The 26,543-nt window shown below is 39.6% G+C and overlaps 2 protein-coding genes across 2 annotated transcripts; both read left to right on the top strand.

The window, feature by feature from the left end:
- On the top strand, window positions 1-19,319 carry LOC130216918 (protein SOGA3-like). The gene is made up of 7 exons (XM_056448849.1): window positions 1-624; window positions 5,704-5,928; window positions 6,152-6,310; window positions 7,462-7,521; window positions 7,841-9,073; window positions 11,146-11,731; window positions 19,230-19,319. The coding sequence occupies exons 1-6, from the start codon at window positions 1-3 to the stop codon at window positions 11,254-11,256; spliced, it is 2,412 nt and encodes an 803-aa protein (XP_056304824.1). The 3' UTR covers window positions 11,257-11,731; window positions 19,230-19,319.
- Window positions 19,311-26,543, top strand: LOC130216919 (uncharacterized). The gene is made up of 5 exons (XM_056448850.1): window positions 19,311-19,456; window positions 20,997-21,395; window positions 21,503-21,570; window positions 22,714-23,578; window positions 25,443-26,543. Exons 1-5 carry the CDS (start codon window positions 19,313-19,315, stop codon window positions 25,632-25,634), a joined length of 1,668 nt encoding a protein of 555 aa, XP_056304825.1. The 5' UTR covers window positions 19,311-19,312; the 3' UTR covers window positions 25,635-26,543.

Raw genomic sequence — 26,543 nt, 5'->3', positions numbered from 1 at the left:
ATGATGAGTTCTGCCGCAAGTGGCGCTGCGGATTTTCCACCATCATCAGCGGATGGTACCGAAGGGAGGAGGCGACCATCTCCCGGACAAACCTCCGCCAAACCGGCCTCAAACCCCCGCGGCAGCCGCTCCGCATCATCCACTGCGTCAAAGCCCGGAGGAAAATCCACTAAAGGACGTGAAGGAGAGCAGGACACGCGTGTTGTGAAGCTGAGGGGTGCGGCAGCTGTTCGTGGTGCTGAAACTGAGGCGATTTTGGAAACCGAGGAGCGGATTGACCGCGCTCCGCCACCGGACACCCGCCGCGCGCTGCGTTTTCCGTGCGTTAAAAGAGAATCGTCCGCGGAGAACCTCGACCGATCGCCTGGTGGCGTGAGGGGGAGACAGGCCGCTGCGGGAGGAGAGTACGTGGGCTGCGGACCGGCCTTCTGGGGCGGAGGCTGTCTGCAGTCAGAGCTCATCCAGTATCACATCAACAAGCGCTTGAGGAAAAGCGGCAGCATGCAGCGGCAGACACCGGGAGAGACGCAAGCGGGAACGCAGGCCGAGGAGGCGGTGACACAGCAGGATGAAGTCCTGCAGGAGGAGATCGAGAGGCTGGAGGATGAAAACGACGAGCTTAAGGTTTGAGTGCTATACTGTTGTTGCAAACTGTAAACGTCGTCATGGTGGGGGAAAAAAGATGGATGGTGGAATGAATATTGGGTAGGATGGATGAAGTAACTGCCAGATAGATAGATAGATAGATAGATAGATAGATAGATAGATAGATAGATAGATAGATAGATAGATAGACAGATAGACAGATAGATAGACAGACAAATAAATATTTTGATAAACCGATAGATAGACAGACAGAAAAATATACTAAAAGATAAAAAAGGATGGTGGGATGAATATTGGGGATGATGGATGAAGTAACTGCCAGACAGACAGACAGACAGACAGACAGACAGACAGACAGATAGACAGATAGATAGATAGATAGACAGACAGACAGACAGACAGACAGACAAACAGACAGACAAACAGACAGACAGACAGACAGACAGACAGACAGACAGATAGATAGATAGATAGATAGATAGATAGATAGATAGATAGATAGATAGATAGATAGTCAGTTAAACAGATAGACAGACAGACAGACAGGCAGGCAGACAGACAGACAGACAGACATTGATAGATAAATAGACAAATAGAAAGATAAACAGACAGACAGATAGATAGACACACAGCAATAGATAGATAGATAGATAGATAGAAAGATAGACAGATAGATAGACAGACAAATAAATATTTTGATAAACCGATAGATAGACAGACAGAAAAATATACTGAAAGATAAAAAAGGATGGTGGGATGAATATTGGGGATGATGGATGAAGTAACTGCCAGACAGACAGACAGACAGACAGACAGACATACATACATACAGACAGACAGACAGACAGACAGACAGACAGACAGACAGACAGACAGACAGATAGATAGATAGATAGATAGATAGATAGATAGATAGATAGATAGATAGATAGATAGATAGTCAGTTAAACAGATAGACAGACAGACAGACAGACAGGCAGGCAGACAGACAGACAGACAGACAGACAGACAGAGGCAGACATAGATTGATAGATAAATAGACAAATAGAAAGATAAACAGACAGTGATCTATTGATAGATAGATAGATAGACAGATAGATAGATAGATAGATAGATAGATAGATAGACAGACAGACAGACAGACAGACAGACAGACAGACAGACAGACAGACATTGATAGATAAATAGACAAATAGAAGGATAAACAGACAGACAGATAGATAGACAGACAGCAATAGATAGATAGATAGATAGATAGATAGATAGATAGATAGATAGATAGATAGATAGATAGATAGATAGATAGATAGATAGATAGATAGATAGATAGATACAGACAGAGAGGCAGACATAGATTGATAGATAAATAGTAAATAGACCAACAGAAAGATAAATAGACAGACAGTCTGTATTTAAAATGATTTATTATAAGTTCATAATGTATTATAAGGAAAAAGTCCTACTCGTAGAACAGTGACAATTAAGGCATTACAATTCCCCTGATGTAGAACACATAAAATTAAAATATTTCTTTATGCAAATGTTTGTGCAAAAAAACAGGACCTTTCACAAATGCTAAATAAACGTATAAAAACATTTTGATGAGTCCACCTGAACGAATCTGTTGGTCAGCACATCGATTCAAAAATCGAACCTTTTATGATTCTTCAGCTCAACACATGCTTGACGATGTTTACTAAACCTTAATTTCAGTCCATCCTGATAAATCAAAAATACTAGTGATTAACAAAGAAAGACAAAATTCACCAACAGAGCGATTTGAAGATAATACTCTGATGTCATATAGTCAATATAATATTTTGACTAAAATATGCTCGTGTGACTTTCATTTTCAAAAGTGTTTCCTTCTGAAATTGGACAAAACCATAAAAGATAAAAAAATATTGTCAAAATTTAGCTCCTGGTGGAGCACAAAGCAATCTACAGTTATGAAAATGACCTTGGTATATACAAAATGCACCCTCAACAGTTTGGCAAGCACTCATGAGACATGTTATCTGTGGAATAATGCACTGTTTATTAAAACAATATGTGAATGCATTTTCATCTTAGGGCTGCAATAATTGTAGAGCAGAAAGCTTGAAAAAAGGAGGCAGACGTCCTATAGGTTTTTCTTATTATTAGGAATGGGCGATATGGACTTAAAATGACAATACGTTCTTGTATTTATTGTACTAACAATATTAATGATGACAATTTATGCATCACAGACAGACAAAAAAGTCCTCAACCTTTAGAGAAATACTTTTTATTTGGATATTTAAAAAAAAATACAGCAAAGGTCTTCAACACTGGATGCGTGCTATCCCGCCAAGCTTAGCACCAACCATAATCAAACCCCTTGAAACAACTAATGAAGCTTTTCAGGATCATATAAAACAGTGTTTCTCAACCACGTTCCTGGAGGACCACCAGCACTGCACATTTAACCAAACACACCTGATTCGGATCATCAGTTCAGAGACTAAAATACCTGTAATAGGTGTAAAAGACAAAGGAGACATCCAAAACATGCAGTGCTGGTGGTCCTCTAGGAACGTGGTTGAGAAACACTGTTATAAAATACACAAGCAGATGTGCTGAAGCAGGTTGGAGGTTGGAAACTTTGCAGGATAGAGGGTCTCCAGTAGCAGATTTCAAGACCTCTTATGTTGTGTTGCGATCAAATGCTGTAATGTTATTTCTGTTTAATTCCTACTGGACTCTTCAGGGCGCTATCACACATAAACACCACATTTGCATATAGAGGAAAAGACATGATGGAAAAAAAGATGATAAATTGGTCAAACATGAGGATAATAAGCAAATGCTTGTGGCAATTTATAGATTATTTGTGTTCAAGTAGTCCTAAGTATTTTAATAAGAATAAAATACACTCACCGGCCACTTTTGTTAGGTACACCTGACTAGTACCAAGCTGGACCCCCTTCTGCCTTCAGAACTGCCTTAATCCCTCGTGGCATAGATTCAACAAGGTACTGGAAATATTCCTCAGAGATTTTGCTCCATATTGACAAGATAGCATCACACAGTTGCTGCAGATTTGTCGGCTGCACACCAATGATGCGAATCTCCCGTTTCACCACATCCAAAGGTGCTCTATTGGATTGAGATCTGGTGCCTGTGGAGGCCATTTGAGTACAGTGAACTCTTTGTCATGTCCAAGAAACCAGTCTGAGATGATTTGCGTTTTATGACATGGCGCGCTATCCTGCTGGAAGTAGGCATCAGAAGATATGTACACTGTGGTCATAAAGGGATGGACATGGTCAGCAACAATACTCAAATAGGCTGTGGCGTTGACACGATACTAATAGGCCCAAAATGTGCCAAGAAAATACCTCCTACACCATTACACCAGCAGCCTAGATACAATGCAGGATGTATCCATGCTTTCATATTGTTGACGCCAAATTCTGACCCTACCATCCAAATGTCACAGCAGCCATGTGATTGGCTGATTAGACATTTGTGTTAGCTAGCAGTTGGAAAGGTGTCCCTAAAAGCCGGTGAATGTATATTTATAAGGGAAAGCTAATTGACCTAGCCTTTATCGCAGTATTGAATACTATAAAATTTAGATTTCTTCCTCATTCTGAGATATGAAACCACGTTGGGTCACAAAAATATATATTTTTTTGTGTATTTCCAGCACTCGACTGATTATATACTGTAAAGTAACTTCATTTCCAGACACTAGGTCCATTAGCAACAGAAGACAGATACAAAACAATACAACAACAGAACAATACAGCACCAGAACAATACAAACCAAAAAAATATAGAGTAAAAAAGACAGTTATGTTAATACTTCCTCAAAGCTGACTGATAACACATAATTTTCAAGTATTTACAGAACAAACCATCCATACAATGACTAGCCTAACTAACCCCAGTTAAGCCTTTAAATGTCAATTTTTTTATTAGAATATACAAAAGGTACACAATTTGAGAATGCAAATACAAAGAAAATGAAACAATAACAAAAAATACAAAAAACAACAACAATACAATCAAGTACCGGCAGGTGCGTGCGTTTGTGTGTGTGTGCGCGTGTGTGCATGTAAAGGTAACTTGGTAAACAGGCCAGAGTACATACAAAAGGAACAATAACAGTCACTAAATGAAGCAAGTAACTTATATAAGGAGTGACAACAATGCTAGTGATATAATGATAGCAATAATGACAGTAAACAAGCAAGAAAGGACAACAGTAATAATCATTAACAACAACCACTACAACAGGGGTGTCCAAACTTGGTCCTGGAGGGCCGGTGTCCAGCAGATTTTAGATCCAACTTGCCTCAACACACCTGCAAGGATATTTCTAGAAAGCCTAGTAAGCGCTTGATTAGCTAGCCCAGGTGTGTCTGATTGGGGTTGGAACTAAACTTTGCTGGACACTGGCCCTCCAGGACCGAGTTTGGACATGCCTGCACTACAATAATAAAAATAATAATAATAAAAATAAATCCCAAGTACTACACCAACTACTACTACTACTACAGAGAGTTTCTAATGCTACAACTATTACTACTGCTACTACAGCCACAACCACTACTACTCCTACAATGTGTACTACTACTGAACCTATTACAAAGACTACTACCACTGATACTACTACTACATCTACTACTGATACTACTACAGGAATGACTGCTACTACAACATCTACATCAACAACGTCTACTGCTTCTGATACTACTACACAGACAACGACTACTACTACTACACATCCACTACTTCTGATAATACTTCTGATTGACTTTAAATGTCAATTTAAAGTGAATACTATATCTTGAAAATCATTCAAAGTTATTAAAAGCATTATGTTTAGAAAAGTGTCAAAAATCTTTCCATTAAACAGATATTGGGGAAAAAATATATAGGGGATCTAATAATTCAAGAGGGCTAATACGTCTGACTTCGACTGTGCATGGTTGCATGTTTTATCGTTATTATAACAAGTAAATTTAATATGGTGGGAAGAATTTTAACAAGTATATTGCAAAACAATAAGATATCACCCATCCCTAGTTTTTACTCTAATTGATAAGCACACTCTGGTTTTCATAGAGCACGATTGAAGAGATGCGGACGGAGATGGAGGAGATGCGCGACACCTTTTACGAGGAAGACACGTGTCAGCTAGATGAAATGCGGCGTGAGCTGGAAAGAGCGAATAAGAACTGCCGCATCCTTCAGTATCGACTCCGCAAGGCAGAACGTAAACGACTACGCTATGCGCAAACCGGAGAAATCGACGAGGACCTCCTAAGGAGCTTAGAGCAAGATTTAAAGGCAAGTACCCATGTTTTTATTTGGCATGCAGAGATAGTCTACGATTAATTACACGTCCCCAAGGGAATTTACATCTAATTACTAACTTGTCATTTATCCAAAAGCATCAGTGCATTTATTACAGTCTCCCTCGAGCAACCTAAGGCTAAGTGTTTTTCTCAGGAGAACAACGACGATATTTATGATATTTAACCACTACGCCCCACCCACTACACTCTGACAGGTTGCCAAAGATGTTTCTGTGAGACTCCACCATGAGCTGGAAAATGTGGAGGATAAACGAACAAAGACTGAAGATGAAAACGAACGGCTGAGACAGAAACTTATCGAGGTGGAAGTCACCAAACAGGCTCTGCAACTTGAGCTAGACAAGGCTAAAGAGGTAAGGGGGATACACATGCATCTAAATACCCTTTAAGACAGGGGTTTCCAAACGTTTTGGGCAGAGGGCCAGATGCAAAAAAAATGTTGTCCTGGGCCAAATTTTACATACATCACACAGACACGCATATATATATATATATATATATATATATATATATATATATATATATATATATATATAGATAGATAGATAGATAGATAGATAGATAGATAGATAGATAGATAGATAGATAGATAGATAGATAGATAGATAGATAGACAGATAGACAGACAGACAGACAGACAGACAGACAGACAGATAGATAGATAGATAGATAGATAGATAGATAGATAGATAGATAGACAGACAGACAGATAGATAGATAGTGTGTGTGTTAATTATTATGGAATTATTTTAATTCGTCGTCCAACTGTGTTTTTAGAAAGACTTACGTTTTTAAAATCTTGAATCTTTTCTGGGCAAATGACAGTTGCAACACTCATCAGACACTCTTTTATTAATTTTCCTTCAGTAAAGGGTTTCCCATGCTGTGCGATTAGCTGAGCAACCTTATAACAAGCCAGCGTAGAATTTTCTTGCACTTTATTAGCACAAAAAAACTGCTGTTGTTGAGCTGATAGGGCAGCTGCTAATTGTTTTACTTTATGATCTCGTTCGGCACCAGTGTAAGAGCTGAAGGCCTGATGTTTTGTTTCATAATGTCTTTTAATATTATATTCTTTCATTACTGCAACTGATTCCTGGCAAATTAAACAGAGACATTTCCCGCTGACCTCTGTGAAGAAATATTCTTTGCCCCAACGTGAAATTTCCTGCACTCACAGTTGATTTTCCTTTTTCTTGGTATGCGCCATGGCTTGCCAAAATGTGATTATCAATTATGTTTCCTTCAGTTTGGTCGATTCGTTTTAGGTCATAACAAGAACTGCTGCCTAATTGAAGGCATGTGATAGCGACACCCGGTGGTTATTTATTGAATTACGTTTATTTTTATATAGCGGGCCAGATTCTATTAATATTTATAAAAAGCCTCACGGGCCACCACAACACTGATTACAGGCCGCAGATGGCCCGCGGGCCGTTGTTTGGACACCCCTGCTTTAAGTTATAACTATATAAATGCATTTATTTGAGTCTGTTGTATCCAGTCTCAGAAACGAAGAGGAAGCAAAGATGCACAAAAGCCTGAGAGGAAGACTCCTACAGAGGTAAGAACAATGCAATAACGTTGATCAGTGAGTGGTAATTTATTTTAAACGATTAAAAAGTGATGCATTTTCAAGGTTATGCCATCATTTGGATAGATATATAGAGAATAAAAAAAGAATATCAACAAACAATAACTGTATTTACCCAAAAAATAACAATTCTGGCTTAATTTACTCACCCTTGTTTGAAACCTTTTGCAAAGAATAATGAAAAACTTTAACCAATGACTTCCTTAGTATTTATTACAGGTTTCTGTGCATAAATATTGACCTTTTAAATGTCTCTGAAACTAACGTTCACACACCTTCGACACAACAGGAGGACAGTGAGGACCTGAAATGCCAGCTGGCCTTCATTAAAGAGGAGGCTACATTAATGAGAAAGAAAATGGCAAAGATCGACAAGGAAAAGGACCGCCTGGAACAAGAACTTCAAAAGTACCGATCCTTCTATGGGGATCTGGATAGCCCTCATCCAAAGGGGGAAGCTGGTGGTCCACCCACTACAAGGGAATCAGAACTGAAACTCCGCTTGCGACTGGTGGAAGAAGAGGCCAACATCCTGGGACGAAAAATTGTGGAACTGGAGGTCGAGAACCGTGGTCTGAGAGCAGAGCTGGATGATCTTCGAGGAGATGAATCCTCTAATGGGGGCTTGTCCGGTGCGGAAGGAGGAATAGGACGCGAACAGGGTTCAGAGCTGTCTGAGCTGAGGCAACAACTGCAATTGGTGGAGGATGAAGCCGAACTTCTGAGGAGGAACCTCGCGGATGTAGAGGACCAGAATAAGAGAGTGACAAGCGAGCTGAATAAATTGCGCTTTAAAGAGGGTACGAGGCATGCCTCGGGCAGTAATGCAACAGGTGCCAACAATGGTGCTGGAGACAGCTCTAAATCCGAGGCCTTGCAGGAGGAACTGAAAGCAGCAAGGAAGCAGATCAATGAACTGAGCGGAAAAGTGATGCAACTGCAATATGAGAACCGTGTCCTGCTTTCTAACATGCAACGATATGATCTAGCATCTCATCTAGCCGTGACGCCACGTGACAGTGATGCAGAAAGTGATGGTGGTCCTGGAATTGGAGGACGTAGAGGTAGTGATGATGACTCTTCCTCGTCTCGCCTCCCTCCCCATCGCAAACGCGAGGGTCCTGTTGGAGGAGAAAGTGACTCGGAGGAGGTCCGCAATGCTCGATGCCTCACGCCAACTCGCTCACTCTATTCTCCTGAATCTGCCCGGCTCCTCTCACGCTCCATACGGGACAGGCAACAGATGATTGACATCCGAGCTGAGGCAGAGCGATTGGGGCGAACCATTGACCGTCTTATAGCCGACACCAGTAACATCATTGCAGAGGCTCGGGTCTTTGTGGCTAATGGGGATCTTTTTGGTCGTATGGAAGATGAAGACGATGGTGGCCGAATCAGAGAGCATGAGCTACTCTTCCGCATCAACTCTCAAATGAAGACCTTCAGGAAGGAGCTCCAAGGGTTTATAGACCGGCTGGAAGTCCCAAAACCTGAGGAAAGAGATTCAGAAGAACCGTTATCTGTGAGTCTGGCAAGAATCTGTGTGTCTATGTGAAGAATATGTATTGTTATTGTGCAAAAATTAATGGCATGCTTTAAAGCCGGTGTCCTGATATTTTATCCTACACATCAGATTATGCTACCAACACTGTATTAGAATGGTTCTGAGGTTGGGGTTAGGGATTAGGTAGGTTAGGGCAATATTACAGCTTCATATCATACTATTTCAAATTTACTACAATTTAAACTGGTAGCAAAATCTGATGGGTAGCATATTGCGTCATCAAATGTGCTACCTACTTTTTGAATATGAGGTAGGACAATCTGACAAGGTTTAACAGAAATTAGCTCAAACCTATTTACTGAACCAGCTAATCAAGTACTTCTTTACACATTTCACAAGGTTCACTCTTAAAAATAAAAGTTCCAAGAACCTTTAACATACAAATAATCTTTCCATTCCACAAAGGGTATTTATAGTGACCCACTTAAAAATGGTTATCTCCAAGTTTGGATCTTCTTTGGCATCACCATGGCAACATTTAATTAAGTGTTAAATGTTGGTCCTTCTGGAGCAGGATTGGGCACTTCTGATTCATAAAATAAAAGTTTGGTGGAACAGGAGATCCTAAGCTCCTATAGCCGAGGTTCCTAACTCTGTCCCTCGAGATCCACATTTCTGCAGGTATTTAGGTCCAACCTGGATTAAATGCACCTGCCTGTCACTTTCTAGCAATCCTGAAGACATTGATTAGCATGTTCAGGTGTGTTTGATTAGTGTTGTCTACAAGAAATGCCTGCAAGAGGTCTACAAGAAATGCCACGCTCACATTTGAGAAAGTCTGTTGTATCCCTGCTAAAAAATCCAGCTTAAACCAGACTAGGCTGGTTAGCTGGTTTTAGCTGGTTGACCAGCCTGATTTTAGAGGGGTTTTTGGCTATTTCCAGGCTGGTCTTAGCTGGTCTTAGCTTAATGGCCAAAACCCCTCTAAAACCAGGCTGGTTTAAGCTGTTTTTTTCAGTAGGGATAGCAATACAAAAAGGGGCGGGATTAAACAAGATGATCAGACATTTTAAAAAGTGAATGATTGGTCCACATTTTAAATTTCTGTCCAGAGGTCATGTTTTGATCTTCGATTGGTCTCTAGCAATTACGTGATGTAATTTCGCCAGTCCGAGTTCACCAAGCTTGCACTTTCTATCGCAGCGAAATGCGAAACTTGTCGCATGAGCTTGCGTTTCCAGTTCATCGCATTCGTATGCGTATAAATGGAAGTCTTTGGGGGAAAAAGTGCAATGTGACCGGGGCTAAAAAGGACCACTGTCCTAAAGCATTGGCCTCAAACTTAATTATTTGAGGGCCACAGCTCTACACAATTTTTCTCCAACCCTAATTAAACACACCTCATCCCAGCTCATCAGGGTATTATGATTACTAGACTGTTTTCGAAATTGGCTCTTTACCCTTAAATATTGCACTATTTGAGGGAGCATCCATGTTTAGTGGTGTCCCACAATTCACCACAATAATACGTGCATAACCCATGTACACTTAAGAGTTAGAAAATACATATAATGCACCATAAGAGTTCACTTGACGACATAATGTTTACAAGATGGCACTCACAGCAGAATCCTGTGTGGGTAGGTTTCAACTTTGTTTCATTACTAATAGACATATAGCTAATTTCATAGACATCACTATAGAAACGTCTTAGCAGGTTAGAGCTGGTTACTAAATTTCAATATGCAGAGCTGTGGTCCTCCAGAATTTAAGTCTGAGACCACTGTCCTAAAGCCTTTCAGTGGACAATGCATACCTTTATTTAAATTCAGCATTTAAAAAGAGAATTGCATTACAATACACAGCAACGTAGCACAACATATTTCAAAGTTTATCTCCTGACTGCTTATAACATTTAACAAAATAACAGAGGATAGTTTTATAATTTGCCAAGAATTGTAAACTATGCAAATAGAAAATGTTTATGGCCATAATATCCTAACCTTTTTCTCTCTCTCTCTGATCCTGTCTTCCCACGCACCCTTGTTTTTTAATGCATGTTCGTTAATCCTGTCGATTATTCACCCCAGATGTTTCAGCCTATCATTTTATTCATCCTCATTCTAGTGTTGTTCTCCTCGCTCTCTTATGCCACCATTTTTAAACTTGTATTTCTTTTTACCCTCTTTTTTGTCCTGTGATTACCATCCGCCCACTCATTAGCATAGTCTCGCCCTTTGTTTTCGTTTGTTTGTCAATGTTGTGTATGTCACCATGGTCGAAGAATCACAGGATGGTCACTTTCCAAGCACAGACAGCGCGCTTAAGCACAGAAGACTGCATAATCTTAATTTCTAAAATGCTGGAGACCCAAATCAAGTACCCAAATCACATATATATGGCTGCCACTGGAAGGTACGTCATCAAGAGTTTTATTTTTGCAACTAAAGACTACTACTGTATACAACATCAGAATATCTGCATTTGTGAAGACATCAAGACCCTTAAACCTCTGGAAGCGACATCACCAAGAAGGCATTTATTCAGAACTATGGCTACCAGGCACAATGGCGCTTGCTTTGCAACCAAAGATTTTGCAATGGAAAAGTTAGGGGCACATCAGCCAGAATTCCAGCCACATCAGCTGGAATGACCACCAATCAGAAGCATGCAAAGGTGAGTAATTACTGAACAGTGTTGGATAAGTTACTTTAAAAACGTAATAGATTACAAATGACTGACTACTAGAAAATTGTAATCTGGTTACATTACTATTTACTCCATGTACAGAGTAATCAGATTACTAATTACTTTACTTTGAAGTTACTAGTTCGCCCAAAACTTAAAATTCTCATCTCATTCACTTGTTCCAAACCTGTTTGTTTTGTTTTGCTTTAACACGAATTTGGAAGAAAAGTGGACACTTGTAACCATTGACATCCATAGTATGATAAAGCACTGCAGTGTTTGGGGGTTCTGTGTTCGTCTGAGGTAATTAGTCTACCGAAATGTGTATATTCCATACAAAATATGAAGCTGATCGGTCAGGTCTTGTCACTTGACTTGCGGTTTTCAACTAGGTTCGCCTGGAAACTACGAGTGTGCGCAATATTCGCCTCCATTGGAAATAACGAGTTTGCGTGCACAAAAGACGCAATATGTGAACGGCCCCATAAGCAGCTACTCTTCACTTCACATTCTGAAGACACCTTCACTCCCGACCCTGCACAAAAAGTCCAAAAAGTTGAATCGCCTTGTTTTTGGGCACTGGTGTCCTCCTTAGTTATGACTATTGTCTTAAAATGCTTTCTATTCAAGTGCTTGAACAAGTTGCTGGTCGATTTTAAAGCAGTCGAAAGTTCTTTAGAGACTGGACACAGACTGCATTTCACAGCAATATTTTTGTTTTACGCTCAATGAAATCAAAGTAATGTCTGTATTTCCACTTGAAGCAGCAACCACTATTGACAGCAACCATTTAAGCTCGCGTTCTCCAGCAATTTAAAAGTGCATGCTTATTAAAAGCATGATTTAAAAGAAGCATTTTTTTCATCTAAAAACTAAATTAGTAACTTAGGTAACACAATTACATTGACTTTAATAACTGAAATCTAATTACGCAAATGTAAAATGTAATTCGTTAGGTTACTGCACTCTGAGGAACGCTACTGAGGAATGCGTTAGCAGGCATCCCAAGTCTCCCGGAACTTCCATGCCTCTCCACCGCATCCCTCCTCGCTCTTCAGATTCGTCACGCACCACTCCCCCCCGCCCCTGCTTTCAGATCCGTCGTGCGCACATTACAACCACCCCCCCAAAACTTGGGATGTCTGCGCTACAGCCAACTCTGCTAATAAAATACAATTGTATTTTCAGAGAGCACATTGATTTCAATCAGCTTTAAATTAACCCCACTTTTTGGGGGGGGATATTTTATAAGTTACCTTGAGTTAAACAGTGGTATTTTATCATTTTTGAATCCATTCAGCCAATCTATGGGTCTGGTGTGAGCACTTTTAGCTTAGCATAAATCATTAAATTAGATTAGACCATTAGAATCTCACTCAAACAATTCAGTACAGATAATTTTCCCATTTAATGCTTGACTCGTCCATAGTTAGGTGTTATACTGTAGCTGTTACTTAGTTAGCTAACCAGGACTATTTTCATATTCTGTGTAATATAATTGCAGCTCCTGCAGCCATGGAATGGCAGTAAAGATCCTTGATCATTATAACGGAATGAGAATACAGTTCCTAGACATACCAGCCTAGAAAATAGCAACTTTTTATTTTCCATCGACCTTGGTACACAATGTACTTAAACAACAAAAAAGTCGAGCTTTAAATAGGAAAAGTATCTAAACTCTTTCTTTAATCTTTCGATTGAGATGCTAATGGAGCAAGATGCTAAATCTGATTCATGCTAAGTTAAGCTAAAAGGGCTGGAGATTGGCTAAAAGGATTTTAAAAATAAGGTAAAATGCAACTGTTTAACTCTAGATGAGTTGTAAAATGAACCTATTTTCAAAAAAGTTAACATTGGACTGAAGCAGCAGGAATCTTGACTTGATTTACAAGAACAACGTTGCATCAACTTATATAGGATACAGACAGATTATATAAGGTTGCAACTTGAACCTGAAGCTAAATGTTGCACATAAATATTCATGTGACATCCTAAAGAACAGCTGTGGCTTGCTTGTGGATGGGTTCCAAGCTTCACCTTAAGTGATTTTGTACATGATATTAGTATGCACAAATTACCTTCTCTATTGCACCAGAGAAGGATCAGTCTACTGCTGAACGTGCTCCTCATCCCTGCAAGCATGTCACGGAGTGGTTGGGATATATTGCCCCATGATGATCAGCAGTTTGGACATCAGAGCTTTATTTTTTCAGAGTTTATTCAGATTGATGGCATCTTTAATTTCAGTCCTAGATGAAGGATTTGAGACTTCTCAAGTTATCGGTAGATTGATATCCATAATGAAAATGAAACACTGCATTACAATTTATTGTGATAACAAATATTTATTTTGGGAGTTAAAACTAAACAATAACATCTTTTTTAGAGCAGGTTTCTTTTAGGGAATGTTTAGGGAAACTTGCCAGCTAAACGAACACTGTATTTCATATATTCATCGTTTTTAATGATCTAACTGTATTGGCTGCTTCCCAAATCGTATACTTCCAGACTTTACGCTAAAAACAGTACGTAAGTGCTTGGATGACCTACTACTTCCGGCGATATTCTGAAGTGCACATCCAATGCACACTATGCTATCCCATGATGCACCGCGAGAGAATTCATAAATCGGAGTGAAGCGTCGCAACTGATGCGGGTCGGTCTCAGGATCATGACAAAATGGCGGATGTAGTACGTCCGAGTTCCATTCATACTGCTTACATTCATACTGTACTTTACTTACTAACGATGACGTCGGCGAGTAGTAAATTCAAATGCAGTACCTACTGAGTAGTAGACGATTTCGGACGCAGCCATCGGACGCAGTCGAGTGCACAGTGCAGGTGGGATTAGAGCATATCCAAATCCACTTTAGCAATTTTAAGGAGAAGAAAAATGGTCTGAGCACCAGGCGCATGGTCTATGAGGGTTGTCCTTATTCTTTTAATGAGTTATTTGGCATCTTCCCATTCCCTTTAGGAGCAAGTTGCGGTTGCACCATGGAACATTCACTATTTACATGGTCATTGTTGGCAGAAAAACTGAAATCTTCAACAGCGATGACATAGATCTGTTCATGCCTATGGGTAAAGCACACAACCAAATTCTACTATAGCCGCTTGACGTAAAGAAAGTGCAGGAGGAGGTAGCAGCTTTTATATTACAATTATAATATACAATAATATGCAATTATATACAATAATGAGGGTGACACGATGGCTTAGTGGTTAGCACTATTGCCTCAAAGCAAGAAAGTTGATGGTTCAAGTCCCGGCTGTTCCAGTTGGCATTTCTGTGTGGACTTTGCATGTTCTCCCCGTGTTGGCGTGGGTTTCTTCCAGTTTCCCCCAAATTCAAAAACATGTGCTATAGGTGAATTGAATAAATTAGCTGTAGTGTATGTGTGTGCATGTAAGAGTGTATGTTTCCCAGTACTGGGTTGCAGCTGGAAGGGCATCCGCTGTGTAAAACATATGCTGGATTAGTTGGCGGTTCATTCCGCTGTGGCAACCCCTGATGAATAAGGGGCCGATCACACCAAGCATGCATTTAAGTTCCAAAAACGTTGCACTGCCTTTTTGTTGACAAGAAAAAAAGAAGCGCGTAGTGCTTTTTTATGTTGCTAGACAACGACTGAATCCGCTGGGTATTGTACGAGAGTGTTGCTGTTGATATTAATATTATTTTAATATATAATAATATTGTGATATTCAAGATTTGTGAAGTCATATAGCTCCGGATGACTCAAAACCGCAACCACAAGCAAAGAGCATAGAATCACCAAGAGGCGACACTCTGTTGCTATTTGGGAAACAGCCACTAGATGCCGCTAGTGTCACGTGGCGGCCTTTATGGAATTAAAATTCCAATAGAACAATAGCACGGATAACGAACGTTAGACAGAATGATTTAAAATATTATACATTCTTGCACCCCCATTGAAAAACAACATTTTAAACAATATCTCAATGAAAAGAAAACAATTTCCAAAATGTTGACAAGACTAATATAATATATCTGTTTAACTTATGAAAGTAAGGTTAACAAAATAACTTAAACTACTTAAGTTTTACCTAAATTAGGGTGGTGCAAAAATGAATATCAAACACATCTTTTCCAGACTTCAAAAACAACCCCTCTTTTATAGTTGCTCAAAGAAATGCTCAACTTGATGTCTCTTCAGAATTCCCCATATGTGTTTTATTATAATCAGATCAGGAGACATATTTATAATAATATTACCATAGATGTGTATGTGTATATATATATATATATATATATATATATATATATATATATATATATATATATATATATATATATATATATATATATATATATATATATATATATATATATATGATGAAATTATGTGTCAGAATTCAATCATATTGAACAAAATGGCTTTTGACATAAAAATGTAATATTATAAAAATACAATTATAACATATAATACTGCAACAAAAAGTGTACTGTCATTTTGTTATCAACATCCCATTTTTAAAGTCATGTTAATTTAATTGACCATGTCAATATTAATTTATATTATGCCAGTGCGTAAACTATTAAATTAAAGTACTTTAAAGTAATTTCACCTAAAAGTGACAATTCCAAGAAAATATATAGTTAAAATATAAACATGAAGTCTATAAAACAAACTATTAAAAGTGCTGATGATTGTGATAGTAAGTGTTGTATTGTCGTCTTAAAGGTTCTTTCTCAGCTTTAATGCGCTTTTTAAATAAATAAATGAATAAATAAATAAATAAATAAATAAAAAACAAAGCAGCTGCTTGCCATCGCGAAAGCAATATGATCCAATGGACGGCCGATCGCTTTCACTCCAAAATGGTGGAATGCCGGGTTGCTGCTGTTGCAATGGAACGTTCTATTGAGTGTCGCCTCTTGGTGATTCTAAGCTCTTTGCCACAAGTCTCTCCTCTATCTTCAAAAGTCTCTGTTGTTCACTTAACAACACAAACATTGCAGGCATCTCAACGGAATACCCGCCTCTGCTTTCATTTGATTGTAGAAGGAAAAAGACGCGACTGAAGTAATGCGTTTTCTCTGCTCAGAGTGCGAGCGCTGCGAGCGCACAGCACGCAAGGGCAAAAACACGAGGCGCAGGAGGCAGTTAAAACGCAAGGCGCGCAGGACGCATAAGCAGTGTGCAAAATGCTTGTGGCCGTTAGTAAATCAATCAAAAAACGCACCTCTCTACGCAATAAGCGCGTTCGGTGTGATCGGCCCCTAAAGAGACTAAGCCAAAGGAAAATGAATGAAAAAATGTAATTTATACAATAGTAATCTATTTATTATGGACCCACCTATCACTAATGCAACCTTTAAACAAAAAAAAACAAAAAAACTACACTGACTTTAGACAAGCTTTTAGTTGCTCAATAGTGCAGTCATTTTCATTTGCTTTAAAATTGCATGTCAACAATGTGCCTTAACACACTTTTTCAGACCAGCATGCCCACAGGCGCACAAATGAGTGCAAATGCATTTGCAAATTAAACAATGTGGCTGAAAAAGGCTGAAACTAGCAATAAATTCTTTCACCACATTGTGCCCGGGCCCACAGTCTCTCCATCTGAATGGCTTTTGCTTTGTTGTTTTCTTCTTCGTGCCCGGAAACTATTTGAGTCAGCCGCCAATATTAGGGCTGAACCATCAGCCGTCTGTTTATTGCGCAACATCCATATGCGTCAAATAAATACAAGTGTGAGGCGCCCATTAGGAACCGCGGACAGCACACTTAGTATCTGCTAATTCTGTCAGGGGTATCTTAAAAATAAAATGAACAGAGTGTTTTGAGAGTCACAAATAGCGCAGTTGCCTGTTGGCATTAGAGGTTGAAACAACTGGAATAGGAGTCACAAGACCACAATCTGCCAAGGCCTAAAAGCAGACTAGCAACAAGGCAGTTTGACAGAGATAGGGGAGAACTGGGCATTTAAAATAGACATGTAAACACTCTCCTTCTGCCTTTGTAATTTTAACCTAGAATGTCAGTGACGTCGGTCTCCTGCATGGAGACCATGAATGCTGGAATAAATCTGACATTATGACACCGGACACCTGGCAGGTCTGACGTCGCAGGGGTAAATACTTTAGTCACTATAAAGCCCCAGGGCCCCCTCAGGACTACAGTTGTTTACCCCCGAGCTCTGGACAGGGCCATAGGGCCGGACGGAGGAAACATTTAGGATCCAATACACAGGATTTTTACGTCACGCTGTGGGGTACGAACATCAGTGGTCTTTCCACAGTTACATGCAGGAGCGGTCAAAGGGGAGGTGGTACTGAAACAGGAGTGATCTTCATATGAGCGACAAATCTGTACTTGAACAACATACGTACGTTCTGGAGCAGCTGTTTCAGAGCATTACAAGTTCCTGGAGGAACCATTAATAAGATCTAACTGGTAAGGATTAAGAAAACATGTTGACAAGAACAGAAACCTCTACTTTTAAGTATGAAGTTATTGCTAATAACTCTTTTGAAGCTATTTCATATTGCTGTGATATTTAAAATGGGTCGATGTCATTGGATCTCTTAACATTAAGAGTCTTAACATCCTTAGCTTACACTAAAGGTATTCAGATTTGGTGTTTACATAAGACCTCTTGTTATTTCTACCTCTATATAAGATTATTACCTCTTGTAAATAATTGATGGAACTGTCACTTCAATACATTTAGAAGTAGTACTAGAGTAATCAGTTACATTTGTGTACAATAACTATACATGCTTGTTGTAAAGAAAACAGATACTCACCCTTTATGTTTTTAAGTTTATGATGTAGTATCGGAGGGTGTATAAATAGTCTCCGTTCTTACATCATCAGGCTGTACATTGCGGAAATTTAATGCCTTAAACTGGGGGTCAAGTTCCCTAATACCTGTCGTAAATCAAATCTATGCTGCAGCAAATCTCAGTGACGTTACCATGGAAAAGATGCTACTATTTTAAGCTTACCCAAGCGGGTAAAACTTCCTGCACTTGTTTGGAATTTGACCACATCCCTAACTCAAAAGAAATGGTAAATCTCTAGACTAAGTGTTTTTAAATCTTGCGAGGGGAAACCATTTACTCCTGCCATGCCCTTGATCAAGATAGATCAGGCTCTGGGGAGACCGAACATGTTATAAAGCTGACTTCAAAATCCCTGAAGTCCCTTTAGGTAATTTGAGCATGTCTAATGAAGTTGGTGTCTAAAGAACGTGCTGACAATTTTGACAGGTAAGAGCTACTTTGAAGGACAGGGAATGCATATAGAAAAGCATCAGAGTTTTAAAGCAGGTGTCCAGACCACATAGCTGGGGTTTTGTTTCCTTCTACCTGAAATGCAACACAAGAAAATTTCACTTATATTCAGATTGAAAAACCAAACTACAAAGCAAGCCACAGTGGAATCCTCCAGAAATACCAAACCACTCTCTGTTTCTCAATGATGAATGTCTTTTTTTTGTCTTCGTAGAGGTATTGGTGGACTTTCCAACGTGGTCACTCCAGTGACCTTTCAGGAATTGCTGCATAGTTTTCTGAACACTTGGCTAAAGAATGGCCACATTGGAATTGCACCGTGGGCTGGAGCCTGGGTCTTGCGTGTGGGGTGGAGAGAGAGCTGACCTGCCTGACAATTTTGACTCGGAGATGCAGGAATGGGAAGATCAGCTACAGGATATGCAGAAGAAGATTGAAGAGGTGAGACAAACTTTCATCTGCAGTGATGCCAGACAGGATCAATATGTAAAGTTAAAAATGTTATTGACTTTAAACAAGGCTTAAAGCAACACTCCATTTTCTTTACTAGTTAAACATTGTTTTCCCATTGTTGAATCCTTTCAGACAATCTCTGGGTCTGGCAGGAGCACTTTTGTCTTAGCTTAGCATAGATCATTGAATCAGATTAGACCATTAGCATCTCATTCAAAAACGACCAGTTTTGATAATTTTCCTATTTAAATATTGACTCTTCTGTACTTACATTGTGTACTAAGACCAATGGAAAATTAAAAATTGCTATCACTATATAAATGGCTGAAACTGCTGTAACAGAGGCCAGCTAAAGAAGTGCTGTGCAGGTGAACCTCACTCTTCAAACCTGAAAAGGTGCTCTAGCAACAAACGTTAGAGGCCTTGAACTTTAGCCTCCTGGTTAGAGCAACCAACTCCCATGTGGAGAGTTGCCGGTTCATTCCCAGCTCGAAGCAAGTTGGGTAGTGTAGGACCGGCAGAGTTTCACTGGTGCCGTGAACCGCATGGGAGTGAGGTTTAAGGGGCTGAGTGTAACAGAGGTCAGCTAGTAAATTGCTGTGCAGGTAAACCTCATTCCTCTGAACCCGAAAAGGTGCTCTAGCGACAGACACTAGAGACCATGGTCTTTAGCCTTCTTGTTAGAGCAACCAACTCGCCTGCAAAGAGTCGCCAGTTTGATCCCAGCTCGGAGCGGGTTGGCTAGTGGAGGGTTACACTGGCACAATGATATTAAACAGTGCTTGAAAATTTTGCAACCATGGAGATGATTCAGAGTTATTTTCAGGCAATTTCAGATGCTAATAGTCTAATTTGATTCAATGATCTATGCTTAGCTAAAAGATCTCCTGCCAAACTCGGAGGTCATCTAATTGTATTCAATGGTTAAACTCAACTGTTTAATTCTAGGGGAGATGTAAAATGAGCCTATATTACAAAGCAGATCCAACAGCACTGCAATTTTGTAAATACTACGGGCCACAGAGTTGTTGATGTTTTGATAGTAGCCGCTAAATAAGATTGCGTTTGACTGAAAGAATCTTGACCCCCTGTTGTCTAAATTGGCTGCATCTCTTGGATTTAATAATAGTTGCTTTGCTCTCCATCTGGAACCATGACTTTAACAGATGTTTACTAAACCCAAAGGGATATGTCAACAACCCGAGAACGTCCACAAACTGTGTCTCACACACTAAAACACACAGAATGCCAAAGCATTCACGTTGAAATAGGCCAATCAAGTGCGTTCCTATTGGTGGTTGAATTAACCCTTGGGCAAGTAACCCCCTTCCCTCAATTTGACCCCTTTTTAATGGAGAAACCGCATGTTGTTTATTTATGCAAAAGTTCTATAACTAGTGCATGCAGTAGATTATGCAAGTTTTATTTGCTGACTTGTGCATGTCAAGCATTTTTCTTTTATGTTGATGAGCAAAGAAATCACACTTCCCAACTGCTTTGTCTCTAATATTGTGTATTTATATCTCAGTTGTATAACGAAGTGAAAGCCAGAAGGGAAGCCAGCGAGAGCAGCACAAACAACAAAAGTCTGGATATTACATTGCTACCAGTCAACTCTCAGTATAGCCAACAGACCAATGGCTATCATGAACCTCATGGTCACCCCAACAACAATCACATGATTCGTCAATGCAACGAAGTAAGAGCGGGTCCTTCAGCTATGCAAAGCCTTGGGTTTCACCACTCCAGTGATTACTGTAATGGCTCCAATAATTACATGCTTAATTCCATGAGCAACGACAGCCATTATCCTGCCAGTTGTCACAATCACGCAAGGAAAGATGCCACCCTAGAAATCCTCAATGGATACCTCCAAAAGGGCCAGTATTTTGGAAAGAGCCTAGGAAATAATGGTGCTCAAAATGCAGTGAGTATTTATTTTACGATTGATCAATCTCTCTGCATCATGAGTATATCTTTGCATATAGATTTTTCTCATTCTTACCATTATAACCCCTCTTTTTTTGTACACAGAACCCTAAGGTATATCCAGTTACAAATAGTTATCAAAATAACATGAAGACTTGCCACGTGACAAACAGGTAAAAATCATTCTCTGAATATAGTCCCAATGTTTACTCTGTAACTGATTGTGTTCACTGTAAAACATAATAATAACAACGTTGGTCTTGTTTGTAATATAAATATCTAAAATCTTAAATTATGAGCATTTTCAAGGCAAATAAAATGATTTGTTTTCAGAAATAAGTCAAATTTAAGTGACGTCTTTCTTAAAACAAGCTAAATTATCTGCCAGTCGGGGTAAGTAAAGTTATCTTTAAAAGAAAAGAGAATATTTTGCTTACCTCACTGGCAGATTATCTTGCATGTTTTAAGGTAAAACTCATTTAATTTTGACTTAGTATTTCTGAAGACAATACAGTATTTTAAAATTGTCTTGAACAGTGTTTCTCAACTGGTCAAAAGTGGGTTGCGGGAACATTTTCAGTGGGTGTGTGGTCAAAAAAACAACAAATGTTTCATTTTTAACTTATTTTGCTTATACCGGACTTTTATTTTGAAATGCGCGCAACAACCGTAACGTTTGATATGTGAAGTTTAATTTAATTATAGCAACAAATATGTCGAAACGCAAGTACGACCCTGAATATGTAAAGTATGGATTTACATATATTCACGAAAAAAAAAGGCTTAAAACCTCAGTGTGTCATATATAGTGAGGTGCTCTCACAAGAGAACATGAAAGCTTCTGAATTAAAACGACATTTAGAAACCAAACATCCCAGTTGCAAAGACAAACCTGTGGACTATTTTCAAAGACCACTTCCAAGAGCTAAGGGCATCACCAAGTGCATACATTTTGTTAAATGACAGCAATAAAATATTCTTTATTTGTAAGTCTTGGTGATTTTCTCATGATTTATCTGTCACTACTTGTGTATGTTAACAAATAAATACAAATTATAATTCCTAAAATTATACTATAGTTCCTAAAAATTAGGGTCGCGGCTTGATGACCATGTAAAAATGTGGATTCCATGGCCAAACCAGTTGAGAACCACTGCTCTAGAAAATGCTTCTTCATTTAGGATTGTTTTTTAGGTATTTGGACTAGAAACAAAAACTCAGAAAGAAACACATGTTTGTGGGTTTTATTGTTTTGGGTGAGGCTTATCTTTTGCCTAATTTCTATTTGTAACTACTACTACGTTTTATCACTTCAGGACTGCCTCTTGTGTAATATCGGATGAGTTTGAGGAGGATGAGAACAAGAAGAACAAGAAATCAAGTTGGGATGACTCCCAAACCCGCCATGTTAGCTGGAAAGAGCCTGTTTCATCAAATGACCTCCCACCTAAAACTTCCAAAGTGTCAATCAAACAGAGAGATGCTTCACCTGTAAGCTCTCGTACCGCTTACCAAGAGTCACCACAACAACCTGACAGAAAGTGTCTCTTGCTTGACAAGAAAGCCGGAAGCCCATCTGTGTTGCGCAAGTTTGGTGCCATGTTGCAGGAGAATGAAGGGAAAACTCTGATAGAGGATGGCCTTGTGACCAAAGTTGTCTCCAGTGATCCTCCAAGGCACACAAACACTCCCATTTGCCAGAGCAAGTTTGACCCCAAGCGGGTATCCACACGTCCCGTGCAGAAATGCCTCACAGACTGTGATGTACTGGCAGCAAGATTGGAGGCCAGCCAGGAGCAGCCTCGGGCAGCTGGTCCTTCGAGAAACCTCCTGAATGGAGACAGAGACAGCGGGAGGGGTGGTTGTACTCTTGAACAGCATGGCCTGTCCTATAACTTAAGCCCATCACAGTCTCACCTTAAGTCGGGTTATCAGAAGGTACCTCCAGGGTCTAAATCCCACAAAGCTGGCGTCCATGGGGAGGATCTATTTTCTGACTACCAGATGGTGGAGAGCATTCTTAGAGCAGGATCTCAAAACTTAAGTAAGGTACATGCAGGGATCGGTGTGGATAGAATGAGACAGGGAAGTGACAACTTGGAGCAACTTCTGGAAATGATGGAATTGGAGAACAACAGAAGTCAGAGGGCCAAATTCACCCCACAAATGGACACAAAGCAGGTGAAGAGCTTATGCAAATATTATCTACACACAGCAAACTACAGTGCAATATTAATCTTTGGTACCTACCCAGCAGGCACACAACATTATAAGAGGTTAATATTAGCTTAGATTTAGGTCATGACGTCAGGTGACCAAAATTCAAAGTCTAGCCAGCATCTAAGAACAACGTTATTTTGACGTCCATTAACAATGTCAAATTATTATGATATTTGGTTGATTTTAGGTTGTGTTGGAAAGTGACCAAAATCCAACGTCTGATAGCGGTCATAGCAGTAACATCCACACAACGTCAAGGTGTAACATAATTATACGTTGATATTTTGTTGATTTTAGGTTGGACATTGGACATTGATGTCAGCCTGATGTTGGGTTCTGATGTGAACCTGATTTTCATTTCCAAACAAAATCCAACATCCCCATGACTTTGGGGTACGTTGGGGTGCAACGTCAATATGACGTCATGTTGACATCCTGTGGGCTAAACCACAGTATTGGTCCAAACTAACACACTTTTACCCTAAAACATTCAACTGTGTTGTGCAAGGGTGCTCAACCTTGTCCCTGGAGATCTAACTTCCTGAGTTTAGCTTCAACCCCAATCAAACACAACTATTCAAACTAAGCAGAATCTAAAGGATGACTTGGTAATTTAAAACCAGTGTGTTTGATCAAGGTTGCAGCTGAACTCTGCATGAAGGTAGATCTCCAGGAACATGGCTGAACATCCCTGGTGTAGTGTATGAGTTTGGTGTCATCTCAAATGGAACACTTTTCTCAAATTGAACTTTTTACTAAACAGAAATTCAAACTGTTTCCCAGATGACATTTGTCAGATCAGTGAAATAAAGGACAAAACTACTAAATAGTACCTTTCATGAGTACGACCACATTCATTATTGGATGGTGGCATAATCACTTACATAGGAGAATTTTGTTTGCACAATCCAAAATAAATAAGTAATCCAACCTCAGTGGCCAAAAGCTCCGCCCGTTCCTTTACCTAAAACTGTGAGCGATGAGTGCATGAAGTGTTCAACATTTCACACCTCCGAAGGCTGGTTTATACTTCTGCATTGAGTGATCGCCGTGACCCACGGTGCCTGCCTTGCCCATAGTAATCCATTTATACTTCTCAGAGCTGTTTGTGTTGCTCTGCAATAACACTTCCAAAACGCTAGCTGGCAGTAGGTTTTTATGTTCCTCTGTGTCGAGTTTCTTCGTGGATGTTTAGTTTTTTTGAAAGCTTCCTGAATGTACAAGTAGCTAAAATTTGCTTATTCAGTGGTGGGAAGGTAAACACAAAACAAAAGCTTCCATCTGGAGCTCCTTCACAGGATTCGACACTTGTAAGCACTCACTTCATCTGGCTCGCGGCTCTCAGCACCGCCCACATTGGTCATCGATACTAAGCCGACCAATCACAGAGCTTGCGTTATGCGTCATTGCAACGTGTAGTTACAATTTTTGAGAGGTCAGCATCAGCCACGGCGAGGGCTATGCAACCGTGCGAAGCCTGCGCCAGATCATACGCGTGCGCTTGACGCAGAAGTATAAATCAGCTTTGTGAATGCACTACTTACACTATTTATACTACAAAATGGTGTAGAAAAGTGAGCAAGTATGTGATTTGGGACACACCTCTTGATTTACCTAATTCAGTTAGAACTCAACTCTGCAGGGTAATGTGTTCTCCAGGACTGAGAATGCGCTCTTTCCCAATCTCCACTACATATTCAGTTTTTTCCAACTAACCAACCAATAAAAAAGGCAGAATATGTTGACACTAAAATCAAATATACCTAACCAATTATTGATCATGTATCCATGAAGATTCTTACATTAAAACTTGTTCCCGTTCCAGGTCCAACGTGAGTCATCTCCTGTCCACAGCAGTAGCAATTTTTCACGTCCTGCTCGACCAGCCAATCAGCGCCGTCCATCAAGATGGGCAAAACACAACGCACCGAGCAAAATCACTCACACAAGCCCTGGCCTGAAAGCCAAACGGTTCTTGAATTCATATTCGCAGCACACAGAAACCATCATCATGTGACCGACCAGGATAGAACGCACTTGAATGGACACTTCAAAGGACACTTAACGGAAGAGACAAACCTTTGACACTTGTAGAACACAATCTACTTTTTTTATATATAAAACCATCACCACAATGTGATTTCAAAAGAATCTTATTACAGCCCACAAGGATGGCCCGTGGCATTTTTCTTAAATAACTTCAAAAGGACGATGTTTTCATTCTACTCTGCGCTGTTTGAAGTGCTTTGGAAAGAAACTCCAGTGGATATTCTCTGACCTGGTGAACTTCTGTGCCTATGAACCCTTCATTGCCTTTTCATTTCGTTCTGCCATTTCTCATTCGATTTTGTATTCTTTTGTTCTTATTTTCTATTCTTCCTGAGTGCTTTGTGTACAGTGCATTTCTTGCAGTGTCATGTAGGGCATTTTTGTAACCATATACAATACGCATGTATGCTACGCGCATAACATGTATTTAAACATACATGGCAACGACTTATTGAGCCTTATCTATTATGCATTATCTGTACAGGAGTGTGCAAATGTTTTGATGTTCTGTCATGATGTCCATTTCAGTCCTGCATTAGTGCTTCATAATATTGACAACTCATAATGGCTCATAAGATTTTCATAAGCCTTATTTGACTGCGCCTGATGTGGGATGTAACTATGTGGTGCATGGCACCTTTTTTTGTGGGAACATGTCTGTATTCTCCAGCCTTGTAAAAAACAAACGCCAAATGAAGTGAATTAACCTTTAAGTTCAACATCTGTGACAAGTAAACCATTTCTTTTGACCATATTATAACGACGAAATGCTTTTGGAATGTTAATTTAATGTTGTGATATGATCCTTACAACAACAAAACAAGTGATGCTTTGTGTTTTCTCTTTCTCTGGATAATAAACACAAGTGCTTTGACAA

This window comes from Danio aesculapii, chromosome 23 (genome assembly GCF_903798145.1).
Source record: "Danio aesculapii chromosome 23, fDanAes4.1, whole genome shotgun sequence".
NCBI classification, from domain to species: Eukaryota; Metazoa; Chordata; class Actinopteri; order Cypriniformes; family Danionidae; genus Danio; species Danio aesculapii.
Note: the sequence above shows the minus strand (reverse complement) of the source record. Positions and strands in the feature narration are given on the sequence as shown.